Source organism: Anopheles marshallii, chromosome 3, assembly GCF_943734725.1.
Source record: "Anopheles marshallii chromosome 3, idAnoMarsDA_429_01, whole genome shotgun sequence".
Lineage (NCBI taxonomy): Eukaryota > Metazoa > Arthropoda > Insecta > Diptera > Culicidae > Anopheles > Anopheles marshallii.
The window spans coordinates 2,704,839-2,727,186 of record NC_071327.1 but is presented as its reverse complement, the minus strand read 5'-3'; the positions used below and the strand labels follow the sequence as shown (position 1 = coordinate 2,727,186).

General features: G+C 47.4%; 1 protein-coding gene across 1 annotated transcript in view; it reads right to left on the bottom strand.

The window, feature by feature from the left end:
• Positions 1–1,000: 1,000 nt before the first annotated feature.
• LOC128716165 (bone morphogenetic protein receptor type-1B) overlaps positions 1,001–22,348 on the bottom strand; it is a 53,738-nt gene continuing 32,390 nt past the window's right edge. The window contains exons 3-4 of the mRNA XM_053811085.1: positions 2,390–2,577; positions 1,001–2,305 (exon numbers count right to left, since the gene is read on the bottom strand). Of these exons, the coding sequence (XP_053667060.1) occupies positions 1,001–2,305; positions 2,390–2,577 (1,493 nt within the window). The remainder of the gene's footprint in view (positions 2,306–2,389; positions 2,578–22,348) is intronic.

Here is a 22,348-nt window from a genome sequence, read left to right as displayed (position 1 = left end):
AGGTACGCAGCGGGGCACGAGCAGAGAACATATTATATGATGGCTTTGTTTGTGTATGCTACTAGTTAGAAATTAAAATAACTATCTTAATTAAAAACAAAACGAACGACTCTTATCAAAAACGAAGAGTCTCTCATGCCGTTACGACGTGCGAATAGCATCGCGCTTAAGTTATGTACAGTTTGTGGTTTGTGGAAACTCTCTCACATCGTCACTAGACTAACGGTTCTCATTTCTCAACATATGAGAAAAGAAGAATTTGCTGGGAGGCAAATAACTGAAAGGAGTTCTAGAGGGACACAGAACGGAACCGCGCTAATGAAAATGTTGTGCCTTGTATTAACAGTTGCTCACACGTAAACACACGTGTTGTGTCTTTCCTCTAAATCCAACCTCCAAACAAACGGTTGAGAATCCCGTTTGGTGGACTTTTTTCTTCGCCCCTACATCTACGAAGTATAGGCAGGTATATGGACACTCACACAAAACTAGCTGCTTCGTTGTCTCATTTTCTAGAGCAAAGAAAACTAAAACGAAACGCTAAGCAAACGGTCCACAGTTGCTGTTGCTACCATACTTACTAACACTATTGTTTACTTAAGTCTAATACACCTTACTGTTTAGAGTTATGGCAAATACAAAAACACAGAGAGTTCGCCGACGTGTGAAACCCGTGGCAACCCGTGAAAAAGGTTTGATTCGGGAGAGTGATGTGCGTATCCTTTTCGTTTACTTCAATCCGGATACAGCGAGGCAAAGGGGAAATGAAACAGGGCAACTAAACCAGAAGATAAAAATACATTATGATCAGGACTTTGACAGGGATATAGAAGAACAAGGAGACGTATGAACATATTTACAAAAATAAAACTTTGCACCCATCACTCTCCAGGACACAGCGAACTTCACAACGGCATGGCGAAAAATAAATAAGGGGTTCTTACAAAAAGGAAACGCATCCCACACGCATCTCTCTCTCTCTCTCTTACTTTCTCTGCCATTACACTATCTTAATCGTACAGTCTGTCTCGAGCTTGACAAGCGTTTTCTTCACCCGAAGCGCCGTTAACCGTACGGCCGGGCTCGGATGCCAACATTCCTGCATAATCTTCGATAATACTACGAGAATGTCCTCGTCCTGCCACCGCTGCGGGATGGGCGGTCGGACGCCCTTCACGCACACGACCGCATACATATCCTCGAAGCTCGGATCGGACGGTACTACATCCTGATACGGCAGGGCGTAATCCTCGCACGTGGTCGTGTTCTTCGCACCCCGCACGGTCGTTATGCAGCGGCGTGCCATCTCCCAGAACACAAGCCCCACCGAATACATGTCCGCCATTTTAAATCCTTCGAACACTTTCAGATCGAGCGTTTCGCTCAGCACCTCCGGTGCCATGTATCGCCTTGTACCGACGCGCGAATTCGGCGCTATCTGTATCTCGTCCGACTCGCTCGTGTACTTCACCGCCAGCCCAAAGTCCGCAATTGCACACTGACCATTCCGCTTCACCAGTATGTTTTTGCTCTTGATATCCCGGTGTGCGATCGACGGTTTGCCCGGTGTGCCGAAGATTTCCGTGTGCAGATGAGCGACACCGGACGCTAGCGAGAGGGCAAGCGTTTTCAGCATGTGCGGATTGAGGACGCGCTTCTGGAGGTAGTCGTGCAGCGAGCCGAGCTCGTGATAGTCCGTGATTAGCAGCATCTGGGTCCACGAGCCCGTCCCTTTGATGTCGGCCGCAATGAACCCGAGAATGTTTTCGTTACGCATTAGCACGGTCTGGTAGATTTCGGTCTCCCGGAACCAGGACGCTTCCTCGGTGGTGAAGAAAATCTTTACCGCCACCTTCTCGTCGCGCCACTTGGCCAGCCACACCTCACCGTACCGGCCCTTGCCGACCGAATGGACCATCTGGATCTGTTTGGCAATGGTTCGCTGTACCAGCAGGGGCAATCCCGATCCGCTGCCACTCGTCTGTTCCACCAGATCCGCTATCGGTAGATGGCCGTTGGTGGTGTTGTACAGCGAGTTCATCAGGTAGGCCGGTTTTCGCTTTTCGCGCCTTCGGTACACACAGTAGATGCCACCGAGCAACATTATGAGCCCAGCCACGCAGAGGACGACGGAAATGATGAGCACAAACAGTGGTATACTGTTCGTATTCACTAGCGGCGGTTCGGGTGTCGTCGTCGTACGCGGACTATAGAATGGTTTCAGGTCCTGATTGCAGAGATCGTCGTTGTCGCAGCATAGGATACTTTTGCCGTGCAGCTGTGGGGACACTGTACCGACTTTGCACTAAAAAGAGAAAGGAGCAAAAAAAAAAAGCGGAACGTGAGTGAGGAATGATCGAAACAATAGTCAAGTGACAATTCAACGTACCTGTAACAATCCACCACCCTGCTCCGGTGACATACATCCGTGACTCCACTCCGGTACGATCTGCTTCGTTTCCTCGTCCAGCACTGCCTCGACCGATGCGAAACAGGAACCGCCGGGTCGGGTATCGCACGTCCCATTCTGCAAATCTCCCGGACAGTGGCCTTCGCAGTAGCATGTTAATACTCGCGCTGTAGTGGAGGAAAAATATACCGGAACAAATTGATTAGAAAGGCTCGAACAGGTGAAGGAAGAAGTGGTTGTTCTCTTTTTTTTCAGTAGCATCGCAGTTGATTGCAAACACAACAAACAACTTCGATTGGAAGGCGATAACCGATGTATACATACATCAATAACGTCCAGATCACTGAGCATGATCTTGAGCTTGAACTGGAATGGAGCTGTGTTTGACAGTCGGATAATACATTCATCTATTAGGAGTCCTCATAAGGCAAAATATTGATTTGCAAATTGTTGTCTAGAACCCCGTTGCACGCCTTTTAATGACATTAAAAAAATTTGCCTTAAAGTATGCAATCCGCGTAACAAATTTTATTCAATCAAATTAGGACCCGATGCTTAATTCTCTTCCAGAAATCCTGTCTCGCTTGTGCGCTAATAGTTCCCCACTGCAATGTCTAAGATATCGAACAGGCGGCAACCACCAAGTGTCAAGCTGTAACATGATCACACCGTACGCAGCTCGATAGCCCATTGGGACTGTGTGTGATTTATCGGTTGATTTGATAAAGCTGCGCAAAAATAAATAAATTGCCCAACGTGCGGACGGCATCGTCCAAAACACACTTCCTTTCCATTGCATGGTGGCTAGGGGTGGGTTATGACGGTGCTATGCGCAATTTGACAGCACTCGATCAGGAAGGAACGACTACGAGATGGATCGAATTTTAATCCCTTTCCCAGTTTTGGCCAATCAAACATTGAGTTAGAGAAAACTAGAATTATGTCGTTGTTGAGTTATCACACCGCAACACCTCTGGCAGCGGTAAACCGGAGAGTGGCTTTTGATGTGATACGCGTGCAATAAATCTTGTAAGCTTTCATCCGTCAACCGCTGGCAACGAGGAACGATCGCGTGGTTTTTAGCTGTTGCTAAACACCGACCTCGCGGACTTCGTGATCGCAAGATTAGAGGGGGGAACTGGTTACAGGAGTTATTGAGCTGTGGAGTGTAGTTTGTTTTAACCGAATCGTCGGATTTTTCGAAGCTCTTCCGGGAGGTGAATGTGATATTGCACGTATCTCCCGTGAAAAAAGGGGCATGCAACGGTTATGTGTGTGTGTGTGTTTTTTAGGGAGATCCTCACATCACAAGTTCATTGTCGAAGCTGTTTGGCCGACATTAAGATAAGAAGCGTGAGTGGCTGTTATCAGTGCCGTCTGAACCGTGTGCAAAGCCTTGTATAGTACGCTTGATATCAAGCGGATCTTCGCCTAAATAAAACACGACAGCAAAAAAGACACGCGCATGCAACTGCATCGAAATTTTCCATTACGCTTACGCAGACAGTGCAGTAAGCAGCTACACCCGAAACATCACAACAAATCAAAACAAACAACACATTAATCCTTCTGCTCAGGTGGGGCCTTCTCTCGCGGCGTGGAAATCCAAACGTACGGCCGTGTAAAGTCGTGACCAGCTGATATTCCGCTCGGGAATAGGGGTTTGTTTTCGCAAGTGCAGAACAACCGTCCTCTCTTCTTCGCACACATAATGGCTTTTAACGGTTATGTTTAAGACGCACCGAATAAAAAATAAGGAAAAAGTTGTAAATTATACTCCCGTCCTCGGCTTTTGGGGAGGCTGAAATATGACACAGGTTGCTGCCGGCGCGATGGGGGAGACATCACGCGAGTGAGGGATGAAGACGATTATGGTCGGTAGCTCGAGGAGCAGAGCACGACAGTAGCACGCACAAGTTGTACGATGACAGCTAAACCGATGACCATGACCATGTCCTACATTAATTTGCATAAGCTAAAAGCTGAACGCACACGTCCGATGGGGATGTTTCGAAATCCTTGAGGAGCACTGCGGAGAACAAAATAATTCTTGCAAAACAGGAATTGATTTCTGCCAATTCTTTCGCAACAAGAATTCCCATTTTGCACACCTCCAAAACGTTACCACGGCCTACGTTTCTTTACCTTGTCGCGAGAGTTTCTTGGAGGAAGATGGCAAATTTTGCGTCGCCGAAATCTAGACTTAAGCCTCAGCGAACTCATCGATCAACGAACTGGCGCCAAATGGAACTGCCCGGTGTGCGGTACCCCGCCTGGTACAGTACACAATTCCATCGGAAGATAAGTCGAACATACGAGACTGGCGTCAAAATAAGGCCTTTTCCTCGATGAGCTTGAGGACGAAACTATTGCCCATCCTACACACTACACTGTACGACACGATTGCTGAAGATTTTGCATTCAATTCCAAATTCCCCAGGTGTTTTCGATCGATCAATCAAGACGGTGAAGAGGCGAGCTGATTTGGCCCAAAAAGGGTGCGACCGAAATGCGACAAGACCCTTCACGCATTTCCTGTTGTGTGTTGTGTGTTGTGTGGGATGGGGAGGTACTTTTCTGCTGAGCTGACAACAATACCGCGGGTTTTAGACGAGACAGTTTGATGGGCATTGCCAATTTACAGGACAAACTTCCTCCGCTTGCCCCGGGAAGATGATTGGTACAGGACATACTGACATGGTTTTAATGAGAAACAACTGAACTGTTTAACAAAATTCAGCCACAACACAGCTCCGGATTCCTCGACTAAAGATGGGACAAATTCCCAGAATATGGTGAACCTCGCACACAGATTCGTTCATTTGTCGCACGCGCGCTTAACTGTATGACAAGTGATAAGTTTATCAGTGATGAAGAGCGAACACACAACCCATCGACGACACACCTGGTGTGTTTGGGAGGGCATGAAGGTAACAAGGCTGTTTGCGCTCCACAATCATCAACACCATCATGCTATCGGACTGGGAAGGGGCCCTGTCGTACATACCCCTGATAAGGGCAACCCTTGAGAGGAACCGTTTCTAACAACAACAAAAAACCGATAATAAACTCCACCCCACACAGAACTACCCTCTATAATTCCTTTGATGTTTAATGCTCGATATAAAACTTTGCGTCCCTTTGGGGCATTCGCTTTTTAATAACCATAATGTTATTGCCCGTTGGGAAAAAATGATTGTAGTTCGTCCAAATTCTAAAGCACCCCACCGGAGGAGTATGTTTGTTTTTCGGCTGCAACGATTATATGGCTTAAGATTCTCGGGTGATCTGGAATGCTTCACTAGCACATATTCCAGCCAACCTCAGCATATGTGTGTGTGTGTGTGTGTGTGTGTGATCGGGGTTTTCTTTGCCGTGCCCTTTTTCCTCGATTTAAATGTTACCTCATCGCCTGTACCAACAGACCAGGGGGGGGTTGGGTTGGATTGGTGGGATGGGATGGCAAAAGATAAACAAAAATATTATTTATACATTCTTCCTCATTCCCTTACGTCACACATTATGGCATTCGGAGGCACACCAGAAACCCCCTGCAGCATCGATCAGGGCGGCATCCGTTCCTAGGGGTTTTGGGTACGATCCAATAGAAAAAATTGAACCTTTTTTCTTTTGACCAAGATTGCCCCAAAACACCAACAGGATGGCCAGGAGAGTAGATCGTCGTTGTTTTGTGGGTGGCAATGCAATATGTGAAGGGGTTTCCGTTTTTGTTCCGAAACATTCGACTGCTACCTACTACGCAGTGATAAGGTCCACCAAAAAACGGTCTGGTTATACTCCCCGGACATTCGGATTTGCGTCACAGCAGCGCTGGGTTAAGCTGACAGCCAGCTGACATGTGCAGGCGTGCGGGATGACGCGAGCGAAACAAACAAGAGGAAATCCCTGCTAATCTTCAGAAACATCACAGCACAGCTCGAGTCTCGCACTCGCGGACATGGGGGCAGCATGTATGCTAATTGTTTTGGTCGTTCACTGTGGAGGATCGGTGAGTGTTAGAATCGAGTCTCTTATTGATTTGATAGACACAACAACATCTTCCGCAGTGAAGAACAAGGTGTACGGTGTCGCACCGAGATGGCGAAATGGAACTTGTGCTTGAGGTCCATGGAGTCCATTGCAAGAGCTAGGGCATTAAGCTAATCGGATCTTCGACATAACAGAGATGCTAGAACCGAACAACTCAAACACACACGGTTGAATGTCGCTGCCTAGCTCTCTATCTAGTTTGATCTCTATCGAGACAGACGGCGCGCGAGACGTCCGAGAAGATCTGTCCCTCCTGCCACAGTGAGTTGTCCGTTTGCCAAGCGCAGCTAGCCGTGTACACGTCAAACAAACTGTTCAACCAAATTGTTGACACATCATCATCTCCCAGGTCTCTGGAGCAGCACTGCCGTACTCTAAGCACACCCTGTCGCCTCGTTGCCGTTCAACGAAATCTCTAGTTCTTCGCGTAGTTTGGACAAACTGGCGTGTGTATCGTTACACAGAACAAATATGACCCCGAGAGAGAGAGAGCTGAGGGGCAATAAAAGAAAGGGAAATGGTTCCAGCATTTGTGCTTCCAGTCCGTTTGGGAGGAGGATCTGACTATTTGGAGAGGACAATCTAAGTAATTGAACGTGCCCGTGCTACATCACAGCCGAGCGTTACTGAACGGTTCCACCAGTTCCAACGTTCACACAGGCCCGAGGTACTAGGAAAATATTGAAGTTTCATCCTCGCCTCCGGTGATCCCGGGTGGAATAAAGCTGAAGGCAACAGAGAAATCTTATCTATCATAAATTATCTCCGGAAAGCCTTTCGAAAGGCAACCCTCCCCAGGAAAAGGGCCTCTCCGCTGGAAGGTGGAGGTCCATACACACGAGCGTTCGTGTGCTTAACGACATTCTGGAGATCTTTCTGGAGTTTCTACTTTTCGGTAATATTCCTCCCACCTCACCTTCCGCCCCGTTCTTCTGCTTGCTATTCTCAACATCCCGGCAAATACTACACACCGCGCCGGATGACAAACAAAGTATAATACGTCGCGCCCGGTCGGTCAGAATTTGCATAACAAAACACATGTTTGAGTTGATCTTCGCCTCGTCCCGTATACGGTCCCCTCCCCGGGTGGGGTGAGAAAAAAAAGGAAAAGAAATACGTTTCACACGTCCGAAGAAGACAGGCCGTACAGAACAGGGTTCAAAAGCATCAACGTCGTCGGTCGATTGAACTTGCCATCTCACGAAGCAGAACAAATGTCAAATGGAAACGGGCGAAACACCGTGTCCAAAGAACCACACGGGCGTGGACCAAACGACGAACGGCGACTAACTGTTGCCGTTTGCGTTTTTATCGGTACGGATCTTTGCCTCACCGCTGCGACGAGTAGCGGGGAAAGGCGAATGGTGGTGAAAATGATGATGCTGCAGTGATGCATCAGTTTTCGAAGATATTTCGAAGAACAGTGCTGGTACACTACGAAAAGGGCTACGGTATATGTGAACACTAACTGCCTCGTTAATTTCTTCTGCTCCAGAAAGAAAGAGAGCCAAATCGAACCATGCATAATGATTCCTTTTGTCGCAGCACTCTCTAGGGAGAGGCTGCAGTTCGTCGACGGGAATCCATTGCAACCGTTTTTGCAGGGAAAGTCACTTTTCGTCGGGTTAAATGAATCGTTCTTGCCACATCTCTAAAGAGTGATTTGTGTGGCCACACACATCCTGCCCGTGCTTACACATTGTGACACATTGTAGCACAGAATATACATCATGGGTACCTTTTCTAGGGACAGGGCGGAACTGAGCGTCTGTCGGCTGGGACGTGCGTTTCGCGGCGTGCACCCATCCGTATAGCTTCTATTAATACCCAACAGTGTGACTCTGAGCCGACGCAACACGTAGACAGCAGGGCGCACTGGGCGAGGACACAAATGTCAGTGAGGCCTGACAAACGTCACCACGTCACGTCGGATGATCCATGGAGTGCGGTCAGGGGAAGATGAGGAGAACCTTTCCACCCACTACGGACAGTAATAGGCGCATAACTCAACACAAACGATGACAACAACGTCCGCTTACTGGTCGTGCGCTACACCGCTGCTGACCATGGATGACATTTGTCGAACGACTAAAAGTGTTGTTTTTGCGTGCAGGGCAAAAGATCAATATTTGCCTACCACCGGTCCTTTGGTTCACGTCCGCCCAAGAGCCATCTCCCGGATGATGAACGATGGGAAAAGAGTTCAACGCGATTCATCTCGAATGCACCCCAGTCACCTTTTTATGTGTCGGGGGCTTCTGTTCGTCTCACAATCGGGCATCGGAGTCGCGTTTTTTTTGTTTTGCTTTCAAATTAAATTGAAATTAAACCTCCACTTCCGGCTGAGTGTGAGCTCATTGGTGAGTGGATTGGACCGTACCGAAGCCGGTTCCAGCGTTCAACGCCGTAGATCGAAAATGATCGATAAATTTGCCACACTAAAAACCATAAAAATCAAAGCTTGAAAATATCGTACAGTATCACCAACGGCGTAGCAACGTAAATGACTCTGGCACAACGCGCGCACAAACGCAGATTTGTTTCGCTTCTTTCGGTTTCGATCGAATGTCTGGTACCCTGCTGCGTCAAATCGACACCGAAGTGAACAACAAACCGTCAGCTTTGAAGCCTTTCGATCAATCACTCGGACACGCAGGGGACTACGGGTGGGAGACATCATGGGAGGGAAGAGAAGCTGTGCTTCTTTTGCTAAACCAAGAAGGTGAGGACGATCTGACAGGACCTCCTGCTGGGGGGAGGTAGGGACAGACCGTCACAAAACGGGTGTCTCCTTCAAAGATCTCATCAGTGCCTCTTCCATCTAACAGACACGAAGGTATTGAGCGCGTCGGAATTGAGGAGAAGCAACAACAAAACAAAACCCAAGCACACCCATTCAAAAACTTCCCGAAAAAGCATTAATCGAATCTGGCGCGCGAATCTCGCATGGTACGCCTTGTGTATTTTTTCTTTTGGTGTGCCACCATTTCGATCACCTCGCTTCCACCCCAAAAGCTCGTGGATATATTAGCATATTTATTTCGTATCGCCCTGACTCATCGATCGTACCGGCAAGATACCACGGCGATTGCGTTCGTTTCGGTGAATGAATCGGTCCACCAACATCGAACCTGGGGTGTCGATCGATTATTGTTGGGGTGGCTAACTTAAAAGGAGACGGCGGGGGGGAAAAAGGCATCGAATAAGCCCCCGCTACTCCGGATCAACTCGAATGAGCGAACGAATGTGTCACCGATCGGTTTCACGATCGGAAATCAAAACTGGCCATAAATGTCCATTTTTACGAGTTAGCGTAGAATTCGGTGCTGTATACCGGGTGGGCATTAACGTTCTCGATGTTACAGTGATGGCGGGTGAGAAAAACAAAAACCATACCACCGTGAGCAGAATTTCGCATTACTATTAAACCCGTTAAAAAAGGTCAAACGAAAAGGCATCAAGAACACTCTGAGTCACGAGATGAGGATCGCGAAAAGACATCCAATGAACCCTGTAACTACCTTTTTCAGTCGGTATTTTCATCATCGGCTCACCCTGAAGACCCAATTGAAGCGTCCAAAACCCCAAGATAAGGTCAACAAGACGCATGGCACATGACAGGACTTCTGCTATGGGACCGGGGCTTCAAAACATCCCAATCAACCTTTTTTTGTACACGGGTTCAACACACTCTACCGCACGCGTCTCGGCATCGCGCACGAGGAAAGCACCAAACAACACCTCGTGGTTGAGGAGCTCGCGAAAAATTAAGGTCGATGTCACGTAACAACAACAACATACCGGCCGAACATGCTAATTTTACGGCGAATGTTATGTGACGGAGACGTCACACACTCGCCTGTGCGTTGCTAAGAAAGGTTGGCCGAGCATTCGTAATCCCGGTCTCCCGGTGGGTGCGCGTCCAGAATAGCGCTCGGGTAGCTGTTCCAAACATTACAAAGCGCCCAACGCTAACGTAGTTAACGCAATCCAATTTGTAACTGCGAGCGTTAGCACCAGAACCGGAAGATTACCATATATACCTGATTCCGCGCAAGGTACACCGTACGTAACATTGACGTCAACCAGTCTGCCTGTTCTTGCCGGCAGGAACATCAGGTGACATACAGCGTGAGGCGTTGACGTACAAAATGGGGACCTTTTTTTTAGGGGATGGTTTGTTTGGTGTGGGTAGAATCTTAGGCTTTTCGTCTAAGGTTGTGCTTGTTCAGCAGAGACACGTGCGGATCACTTGTATCTCGTGTAGACGCTTACGAACCTCCCCAGAGGCAGTCTATGCTATCGGTATCGGTCGATTAGTAACCGTTTCGTGAAGGACATATCTGTTGGTCTAATGAGTCGCTACCCCTTTTTTTCACTGATCGCTAATCGCTCACGCTTGCATAGGGGTCCCCGATTACTACACAACTATCTGTCAACGAGACACCAGTTATGGAAAGTTGCTCCATGCCGTGTTTGTGTGTGTGTCTATCCATCTCCACCAACGAAAACCAGAAGCCAAAACATAACAAGCCCTTTAAGGGGGTGGACTGAGAGCTACAGGAGACCTTCGGTTTTAGGGGAGAAAAACTAGATACATGTACATCCACAGGGCTGGCAAACATACGGCCAGCCAAAACAACGCATCTGGCGCTGGAGTGCCCCCCGAACGAAAACGTTGATTGATGCCCGCAGGGCGAACTCGCGAGGGATGCTCGTGTTGGTGATTAGTGAGTGATAAATCAAAACCATATGGTCCATCAGACGAAAAACGGGCTAAAACACATGTTTGTGGCGCACTGCGGGCATATTAGTGTGTTTGTGTGTTTGGTATGGCGGCAGAGGGTAGTGATGGTGGTGTCGATCGTTCGTCAGCACAGAACAACTGCCAGCAGTAGAACGTAACATGGCTTAAGCTTTTTCCTTCTCGCCTGTGTTTGCACAACCGATCAGCATACCGAGCTTGACGCCTACACGCCCATTACACCACATCTAGCGATCGATTGCCGGAGCATAGTAAGAGCGTGCTCGCGAGCGCACACACACAAATGCCCGAGAACCACTAACAGCTCGGTCGAACAGCTGCCATAACCACAGCACGAACCCGCTAATTCAACGCGTTTCACTGCAGCATCCGGCCACAAACAGGGCGTCGAAACGATCCGAATCATTGATCGATCTCGAAGCTCCGACCGCAACGGCCAGGATTGGACAACACGGCAACGGCATTTGTCAGTGAGTGGGGGAGAGGCTGAGTGAGGGTGAAGATAATTTGAATAAAGCATTTTTCTTCGACTCCCCTGTCCGTTGCATGCTGCTCTTTCAATCAAACATCAAACCACCCACCGCAACACACCCCAAAAAGCGAGGGATTTATGCGCAATATGGTGCTGCTGCTGCTCTCCTAGCGCACCCCGAATCGATCATTCCACTAATCGGATGGGGAAACAAGATCACTGGTAAAAGAGACGATCGCACGGCACGATCGCGATCAACTCGGGCGATTCCTGCATGCTGGATGCAGCAGTTGTGGTGGAGCAGCTCTGCACAGCTCTGCTCCAGACAAATCGCGGAGGTATCTCCTTACCGGCGGCCGGTGCCGTATTTATGTAGGCAGCATTATAATAATTGTTCCGCCGCTGTGTTAAGTACCTCCTACGCGTTTCTCGCCTCCCACTCTGCACGGTTCCCCCTTTCGAGATGAAATCATATTCAACCGCAACCGAAGCACATGCCGAGCGCGTGTGCTAGTTATTATGCGGCGCACCAATTTCTGCCAAGCAATATTTGGCTCGTGTAGGAAGGAATATATAAAAATGGAATGGTTGAATATATTAAATCCAAAACCGATATCCATTCTTCAATCTACGCAGAAGAGTGACAACGTTCTAGCTTATTTCTATTTAAAAATGAACTATTTCCAAGAGTGTTTGACGAAAGTCCTCGGTTAAAGATTTTTACTCAGCGGAGTAACACATCGATGCTCTACATTCATACTTGTTCCTTATTGGAGCCTATGAACAGCTGAAGAATAAATCTTCATGCTCGATAATAACCGAAGTAAACACATCTTGACAATGAATTGTTTGTACATCGCTCAAATTGAGGTGATAAATAGTTGGGCAGTCTTTTGCTCTCGTCTAATATCTGTTCCATTCTGCATGATCTCGTTTAATAAAATAATTAGAGTTGCCTTGGGTGTTAAAGTATGTAAAGCTCCTAAGGAAATGATGTTTTTTTTTTTAGAACTCCTAACTCCCAACTCTCCAGTGCGCTGAGATGCATCTCTATTAGGCAGGATTATTGTTTGTTTGTGAAGCACCCCCATGCAGCTGCAAGAACGTCTTGGCAAAGCCTAAAGTCTATGTGACCATACTTTCCACCCATAGACGCGAATGAGCTCTACAACAAAACCAGAAGCAACAACTTACACCCAACACCCTAATAGATCACTGTCGCTTAGCTGGAGTTCCCGATAATGCTCCCGCGGTACCCCCGTTGTTCCAGAAGCAGCCCGAAGTCAGCAACAAACCGGTCCTGGTCAGAACCGCGGGGAGCTCTCTACTCTCCAAGGAAAATATGCTGCGATTGTACCTACACAACCTATCACTCGCTGGCTTCCGCCACCACCCGTGGGCTACCGAACAGCACATAAATTTCAATCAAATTCAAACGGTACCCACGACACAGCATCTTGCCATGGCCGTGGCGGACCGAAATCTGTTTCCCGGACCAGCGATACATACCCAGCCGGCATAACAATTGGTGTCAATTAATCATTTCGATCAACCGAAAATGAATACCATAAATTATACATTCGCACAAAGGGAACTGCTGGGACGGGAACGGGAAAGGAGCGGGGCATAAAGCAACTCTGAAAACCCATCTCTCAGCCATTCGTACGAACCGGTCTAAAAAACACAACGGTTCGTACATTTTTATCGCACTTTCCAGAAGAATGATGGTTGGGGGATTTTTTTCCCTCGAGAAAGGAACAAGACTGCGGTTACGGCAACTCAGACAAAAAAGGAGCTTATCGATAAAAAGACCCTCCTACACGCTTTTAGGGCCAAAATCGACTTCAGCATCAAACTTCAGATCTGCCTCCCTACAGTTTAGATTTCTTCACGATGTTGTATCCTGTTTCGCGGTCAACAGCATATTGAAGACTCGTATTTCAGGAGCATTTAATTAAGCATCTTCTAATATATGATTAACACTATTAAGCTCAATGCTTGACAAACGGCGAAAAAAAAAACGTAAACGCAGTAAAGAGCTCTGAATCGCAAAGAAATGGTGTTTTCTGGGTTTGGAATAGAAGAGAACCTAATGAAACAAACGCTTAGAGCCTAAACCAAGAATCAAGCAGCTAAACAACAAAAAGCCTCAATGAAGCGCGTAAAGAAGGGCGCACTAATAGCAGGAAGTAAATGTATCCACCCCGAGGCGCCCAAACGGGCCCGCGCGCGCGTGCTCCCAGGGGGCATCGAAAATCGCACGATCGTGATCTTGGCCGTACCGTTGGCCAAGATCGCGGAAACTTCATCCCTCCCGTGTACGAGCGTTTATTATTTATTGCTATCCACCGTCACCACTACTACTGTGCTGGTTCTTCTTCTTCCACAACCACCACCAAACAAGCTAACGGCCAAGATCGGCCACATGGCAATAAACATCCGTACGGCAAAACCAGACCAGACTCCAAACGAGCCAATTGATTATGATCTACAGCCAACCCTCTCCATGTTGCGTCAACATCCATCCCTCTAGCGCTTTGGTGGTGGTGTTTGTGTGGTGTTGTGTGGAGATTCCCTGAAGAGCGTGATCGCGTTCTCGCGCACGAGTTCCCCCTTTCGAGAGAGTGCGTTGCTCGAGAACTGGTTTTTTGTGAATCTCGAACGCTCCATCAAATGGTGCTTTGGGAGTAGAAGAAGTATCTTCCCTTTGGGAGACAACAAAACCAGGACATACATGTGCTTGGAGGATGTTGTAGGGCTGAAGTGAGAACCGTTCCTTGTCTCATTATCCTTTTCTTGCCACTTCCAACACCAAGATACCCGGTAAAGAGATACTCGAAATTAGCAGCGTTCCAGCTGTGGAGAACGTCATTAGACGAGATCAATCTCAAGCTCGACAACTCGCAGAACGTGTATGGCCGGGGATCACTCTCCGGTGAACCCGCTCACACACACATCCTTGCGGCCGCACAACACACAACGACCTTCTCAAACTGCGAGAAAGAAGAGGGAGAAGTCGAGCGTGTTTTTGGAAGACGCAAACGGCAGCAGCATCACACACCAGACGCCTCCAGGCCCATATGTTTGTAATCATCTAACGAAACGGCTACCACTGGCTCCATCTTTCTCGTTCCACTCGATCCATTATTCATCTTCAGCTGCGGGCGCGGTTTTCTGGCGTTGCCATCCCGCTTACTCACTCTAGCGAACGCGGTCCCACTCGCACCCAAACCCATCCATCCCGCGTAGCATGGAGGATTGCGCGCGCGATCGCGAGTGTTATTAAACTGTTTCGACTGCTGCTCTTTTTCGTGTCTTGCACACACGGCAAAGAACGCGTTCTAAAGGCAGAGGAAAATAAGCATCATATGATTGTGTTTTGAAAACAAAACAAACCCACTGTTTCCTGGAGGCAAAACGCCACGCGATCGAGCCAAAGGGGTGACAGGATGAGTTCGGTGGTTAGAGATGTGGTGTGGACTTCAGACTGCGATGTTGCGCGGGTGGTTGCAGTAAGGATCAATTATTTTTCCTTTTTAATAATGGTTAGGGGAGCTGCATTAATGATGTTTGAGTCAAGAATTAGATAACACTCGCGGACTGTCATTGGCAGAGGAAGTTGGATCGAAACCAACAGGCGATCTATTTAGTCGGATGCATCCTGCAAGTGCTGGTGGCGGTTCTCGATGAATTACGGTTTTAAATTAATATAAATAAATCTCCCTACTGCTTCTCTATCGTTCAATTAATATTCCCTCACACACATGCGCCATGAGGAGTGGTGCTTGATTAATGCGAAAATTGCTACACAAGCATAAACCGCAACCAAACGAAATGGAAAAAGTAGAACATTGGCGCAGCTAAATTGCCTCCGCTGTGTCGCTTGCGAGCTAGAATCGTAGCTGCACATGAACGCGACCAATCGGAATAAATCGGTGCATAAACATGAGCAAGTGCAGCAGATGCGAGTGAAGATCATCCATAATTAGCGGGCAGCAGTGAAACATGATCGTTGCACTTTTGCGCTGCGAAGAGAAGAAGAACGTGACGATGCAGCGGCAGTACAACGGGACCTAAATTGAATGGCACTAATTTTTCTCATTCTTTCTCTACCGCTCGTACCTTTTGTGGTAAAGACGTATTTGCTAATGACGAACGATGCTCGCTTTGTGGCTGGGAACATGGCAAAAATGCTTCGCATAGCATGACGTACATCTACTCTGGTTCTTCGAGTATAAACAAACACACTGCAATTAATAGCGGATGAATGGTGCAAATAATAAGCAACAGCCGGATCTACTGGTAAGAAAACGGCTAGTTGATCTTTTGAACAGCTTTCAAAACAAACATGACAACACATTCGCTTAATGTTATTGGGTTTATCAGTTGCCTCTGTTTCCGCGGGAGGTGGGAACTCGGGACGCGATCTTCGCCGTACAAAAAAAAACCAGAGCACTCCGATAAGGAAACTCCGGTCCCGTGCGGGCGTTAAGGACCTGAAAATGGAAGCCACCTGTCGTTCGCGCGATCTGCCGGTTGTGCTCAACCGAATTTGCTTATCGTTAATAGGAGGGCTTTCAAAAATTAAGACAAACCAACCGAACGAACAAGTCTACCTGGTCTTACTGGCCCGACGCGCTCGTCGAGCGTGTCACATGCATAATAAAACATGCCATATCTTTTGGTCGCTCCAAAAGTTCCCACTCTTTCGGTTTGAAATTATAAATACTGCCTAAAAATCATTCCAACAGCCTTCAATGTCGGAAGGAAAGAAAAACTCCAACAGAGCCTCGAACTGCTCGAGTTTTATCACTTTATGGGGCCGGTAATAATCTACCGTCGTGTAATTTATGGGACAGTATTATTGGAAACGAACTCGCAAACGCGCAAAAGAGCACGCAGCAAAGGCTGGCCGAAGATATGCCATGTACATGATGCTCTCGGCTGCTGTTCTGGGTAAGTTCGGTCTGTGTGTGTTTGAAAATTGCTGGGACGAAAATAAAATCATCGATGGGTTTGAATACGTAAACCTCGGATGGGCGTACCACTTTTGGCTCTTCCTCCACGCGAACGATTTCCCCATCTCACATCCTGATCGAGTTTAAATTGAGTTTGATTTGAGAAGTGCATCAATTAAACCGTACCCATTAGCGGCCAACGTGAAGGTCTTTAAATAACGGATTCAATCGTGGCTAATTTGTTGATTGAAGCACGACCCGGTGCGGTGATGCGGCAGGACGACGGTTTGGGAGAGTCGTATTGATTGACTCTTGAAAATCGTAGACGGTGGATGAAGTTTATTTATCCTCCAAAGCTACACATCATCTGTGTTACGGTCCGGACAGATCTAATGTACAAAAAGGGGAACATTTCTGCACGGAAAACTCTCATCCCTGATCAGAGGAAATTCTGAGTGATTGAGTCTGCGGTCGATTGCGAGAATAAAAAAAAAAAAAAACAAATTGGATCGGTGAACCCATAACACCCTGCATCGAATGCACTTGGTAAACGAAATGCAAATAAGATGATTAACTTATTCCACAACCGTCCAAACGCTCGGCATGGTGTGAAGGGCGATATGGTGATGGCAAACGCATTCGCAAAACGGCAAGATTTCATTCATAAAATTTTCTTCTCGTGGGAGCCAACACAAACGCACACACACACAAGAAACAGCTTGTTTTGCTCCCCATCGTGGTTTAGTCACTGTGTTTGGGGTTCATCGCCGAACGAGTGTGAAAGAGGGAGTAAATAGTGTCGTCTCTGCGACTGCCGCGCGCTGGTGAAGTTTTTAATGATTACGGCTAGCGGTTGAGGGAAACCGGAGCCGGTTGGGAGGTGCGGGGCCAGATCTGCATCTGCCCGATCCTGCACACGCGCGTGCATCGATGTGCACGGGCAATACACGACAGGCAAACGTGAGCGCGCGCGCAAGAGTGCGCCGCGAATCCGCTGTGTGGTGCGCTCGTTTCCGATGGTGACAGAACAAAAACAGCTGCCACAAGGGGGACACCACCGCATCACGTCGTACGATCGACGTTGTGAGCGCCGCAAACATTCGACTAGCGAGAGGGATGATGCACTATTTTTAAAATTAAAATCCCCTTCTTGCCACCATTGCTAACTGCTAGCGGATGCCAATGGCTATGCCATTCCGTTGCGCAATTTCACCGATTGCGACCTAGCTTCCACGATACATTGCGTGGGCGCTCTCTCTCTCTCTGTCCGTCAGCTGCAATTCGCTCGGCAGGGAAAAAAATATACTTTTAATTTCCCGTTCCCATTCGAGGTGGGGAAGCTGTGCCGAGTCAGGCCTTTCTTCCATGTCGTGATGATGCATCCGGCATTGTCACGTCATGTTTTATCACTCGGCCAATGAGCAATCCACTCGAGGATGGGCGTTTCTTACATAACGTGTTATCAAGTGGGGGTTCTCTTCGTAGGAATACATGATTGCTTCAAGCTAATCTATCTTGTACAAAAAATCGATCGGAAACCTCCAGATGTGTGTAGTAGATTGAAGTATCACAACTCCTCCAGAACTCATTCCAGAACAGTGTCCCGATTTGTGCTTCAATTCTGTTATTTCCTAACCTAACAATCCCACTCACGTTGATAACAGCAAACAAAGTGGGATGATGTCATTTGTGCGTGCGTGCGTTGCTTCCCCAACAACTATGCGAAGGAATGTGCTTTAGTTCATGCGCGGAAAGGGTTGAGAAGCAGTAAAGCCCACTTCCGGTTGCTCGGGCAGTTTGCATCGTTGCGAGTGCTTTCGGGAGGCGTGATTTTAGCGCATTCATTCAGCACCCGCCCTTTCTCCAGCCGGTCTAGAGGCAAGTTGGCAAGCGGGATTGGGATTTCCTGTCTTCATAGTCAACTTTACGACTCAACACGTTTACATGTGTTGTGTACCGCGACCGCGTCTTATCATAATTGACGTGCCAAAGGTGTATTATTGATTGTGTCTGAAAGCGTTCCTTCCTTGTCACCGCCACAAATCGAAACCGATGGTTTGTTGTGTTTTGCTTGTGTACAGTGGTTCTCCGCGCGAGCACTAACAAATCTTGTCAACATACCTAAAACGAGAAAAAAAGAAAAGAAGAAACGACCCATTAGTCAATGTTGTTTGCACGGCGCGCACAGGGCTGTTCATTTGGAACAGCTGCGAGTAATTTAGTTTTATGTTGGCTAATGAAGTTAGCTGCTTTTCCACAACAACAGCAAACACCCGATGTAAGGCAGACGGAATTTTCGGTTGGTCCCACTGTTTGTCCCATCACTCTTATGGGCAGCGTATTTGAATGGCGTTAATGGATGCTTCAAATAGATAACATTCTTCCTTACCAAAGCGAAACACGTACCATCATCATGTTGCCATTCCCACCGGCAGCACACGGTACACGTTCGTCTTCGAGACGGTCTCCTACTCAAAACGGTACACGCACAATAGTAATCCCGCGTATGGAAGCTTGCGGTCTGGCCACTGGCAAGTGAACAAGCCGGTGGTGAAATTAACATTCAATTCAACGCTTCCAAGACCTCGCGGCAATTTGTTTATCTCCTCTCATATTTCTTAAAACCTCCTCCTACGGCATCATCATCGGAGCATAATTTTCATTTGTATTTGCTCGGTTATTTAGCACCGTTCGGGCTGCTGTAGCTGTCGTTCAGGCTGGCTGTAATCTTCGGGAGCCGTCCGGCCCACGCACGCGGATGGAGGGTTCCATTCATCCATCCTTTCCAACCCCAAACGACAACAAGCTGTGGGAGGCAATAACGATGCAAAGGAAATGCACTTTGAAGCCAACGCATCCCGAGAGTTCGTTAGTCGCGATGCGTTCGACCGTTAAGCACCAAAACCCCGTTAAGCTGATGCGAAGGATTCGATGCGGATACGGTACTCCACTCCGCGTATCGAATTGGTTACCTTCGAAAAACCGGAAATGCTCAACACACGCCATAAGCGGATCAAGCACAGGCGTAGCGAATGCGAAGATTGGGCTACATGAGCAGACATGATGAGAGAACCCACGGGAATCGATCACGATCACACCCCGGTGGTGTTGGTAGTATACACATCTAGCCCTAAAGCCACCATTCACCAGCGGACGCTAGCTGACATTTGCTCGTTTATCAGCTTACGACAACTCCGGAGGAGTATGCTGCACACCTTCTATCGTACAGCAAGAAAACAATAATAATAATCCTTCTGCGCAGGAGTTGTGTGGGGGCAGTGCACACGATCAGCATAAAAGATGATGATGATGATGATGAAAAAGATAAACTATTTGATGCCCTTAGGCTTGTGGTACGATGATTGGAGGTTGGAAGAAAGAATAACATGAGCCGATAGTATGGTGTGAGCACTATGAATAATTATGTGCAGCTGCATCGTCGTGCAACCCAAGCACGAGTGGGTGGGACTTGGAAAATAACGGAGGAAGGAAAATAGAAAGCATAATAATTTTCGATTTAAGCTTCATAATTTGCTCCTCTACTAGACGTGCACAAAGGATATATTCTTCATTTAGAAGATGGTGGTCGAGTGGGGGTATCCCAGTATAGGCTTTGCTTCTTGAACAGTACATCTTCAGGTTTAAATCTCGGTTTTAAATCAGGGTTTGTGCCCGGAACTCTCTTACCGACTTCAAGAGGTCGCTTGTGAGCAAATGAAGCCACAGATAGAACATCAGAGTCTTCAGACGTAGAAAATATTGAGGAAAATTGACTAATAACCGAAAAAAGAATAGGAATACATAACTGATTTATCATTCCAACCTCAGATGTTCTATTTCTTCCATTACGCGATTGCTCCATCAGATTGCTTATTTTTCTAGCGCACTGCAACGTGTCCGGAAGAACGTGTTTCACCGTCCAGCACACTTCACCTTACATATTCTTACTGTTAAAAAAAAACCATTCCAATTGGAGCACTACCGCTGCAGGGACACGGTATTTCGGAAGACGCAGTAAATCATTGTGGAGACGCTCGATGTTTTCCTCCATCTGCCAATGGGCGAGCAGACTACGCGCACCGTAGGGAAAAGAAGCAGTAGTATACAAAATTTGAAACATTTCGTAACACATCGTAAAACAAACTTAGCATCGTTATTTTTTTCTCTCTCATTCCGCCATGACCGGCCGTCGGCCCCCGATTTTCCCGAATGGAACTACCACAGAGAAGGACAGGAAAACCATAAACAATTTTTCCACATCGCTCGAAACATGATGCGTGTAGTGTATGCACTCTCTCAGGGGGACTTTTTGGTCCCCCAGGGGTTCTCAGGGGTTTTCCCGATCATCGCTTCGTGGCCTCATCTTACACTTTTGGGTGTAAAATGTATCGCTTTTCGTCTGACGGACTGTGAATTTTTATCATTCCAGGGGTACTACAAGAGTAAAAAAACAACGCCCACATTATTGTAAGCCATGCAACCATAAGTATTTGTTGGAAAATTCTATACAAACTGGATTTGGGATGAGAAACAAGGTCATAAAATCATCTTTCAAATAACACTAGCATTGCACATTGTGTTGGGAACTAGTGCCGATTGTTACGGGAGGCGGGCATCCTCTACAGGGGGTCGATCTTTCGTGGTTCACTTGCGTCTAGACGCATGTTTTTTAGTAACGTCTTCTTGTACATTTGTTTATATTTTGCACATTTTTTTCCTACTCTGTATGTTAAACTCAAACGACCCAACATAAACTTTGCTCCCGTCGATTAGCATTAGCTCCTTACACGCCCCGCCACAATCCCGACCCGCGCCATAGGTAAATCGCTTCCACGCGATTAAGGGGTCTTTACGGATTTCGTCCGTACTGTCCCGAAACTGAAGCGATAAGCGATATGCAGAAATGGTGTACGAAAAGCACGAAAAAAAAACACAACAAGAGACACACCAACGTGCATCTTCTTTCGTAACGACACAGGAAGCAAAAAATGAGGTGACTTGATAAGACGAAAATCCGTGAGCAGCCTGGTTTCTTCGGCGATCACCGAGTTCCGTCACAGTCCGCGGTGGAGAGGATCAACCGCAAAAGCCTCATACCGACCTCACCAAAAAAAAAAAAAAACCACCGATGGCAGCAAGTATAGGCAACAGTGCCCAAACTGCTGACCCGTTCGGAAGAGATGAGCGTTGGGTGCCGCCCAATTGGGGAAAGGGATGCGCTCAAGCGCTAATCAGCAACTGTCTGTCACACATTTGCGCAAATTAGCTGATGAAGCGAGTCGGAATAGCGGTATGGCGCAACCGTTTTCTCGCGGATTTGTCGTTTGAGTGTCGTCGCATCCGATCGTCGGCGTGTTGTGATGATACTATGCTTCTTCTCTACAGCTGATTCTTCGCCTAAAACGATCCCGGCTGCGATGGACAAATTGCAGGATGTAGAAGCTTCGATAGAGCATGTTGGGAATGGGAAATAAACGATTTGGAAAGTGCAACATTTTTCGTCCGAACGGAAACAAAGAGGTTTTTAATTAGTTTATTGCAAAGGCGGAAAGGTATTTTAATCAGCACTCTGTTTTATTTGTGTCTATAATTTAGCCCACGCACAACAACAAAAAAACAAGGCTTTAATTGTAATCGAAGATGATATGCCCAAAAGGAAGTCTAGTGGACAAACCTATCTCCAGGTGCGTGGT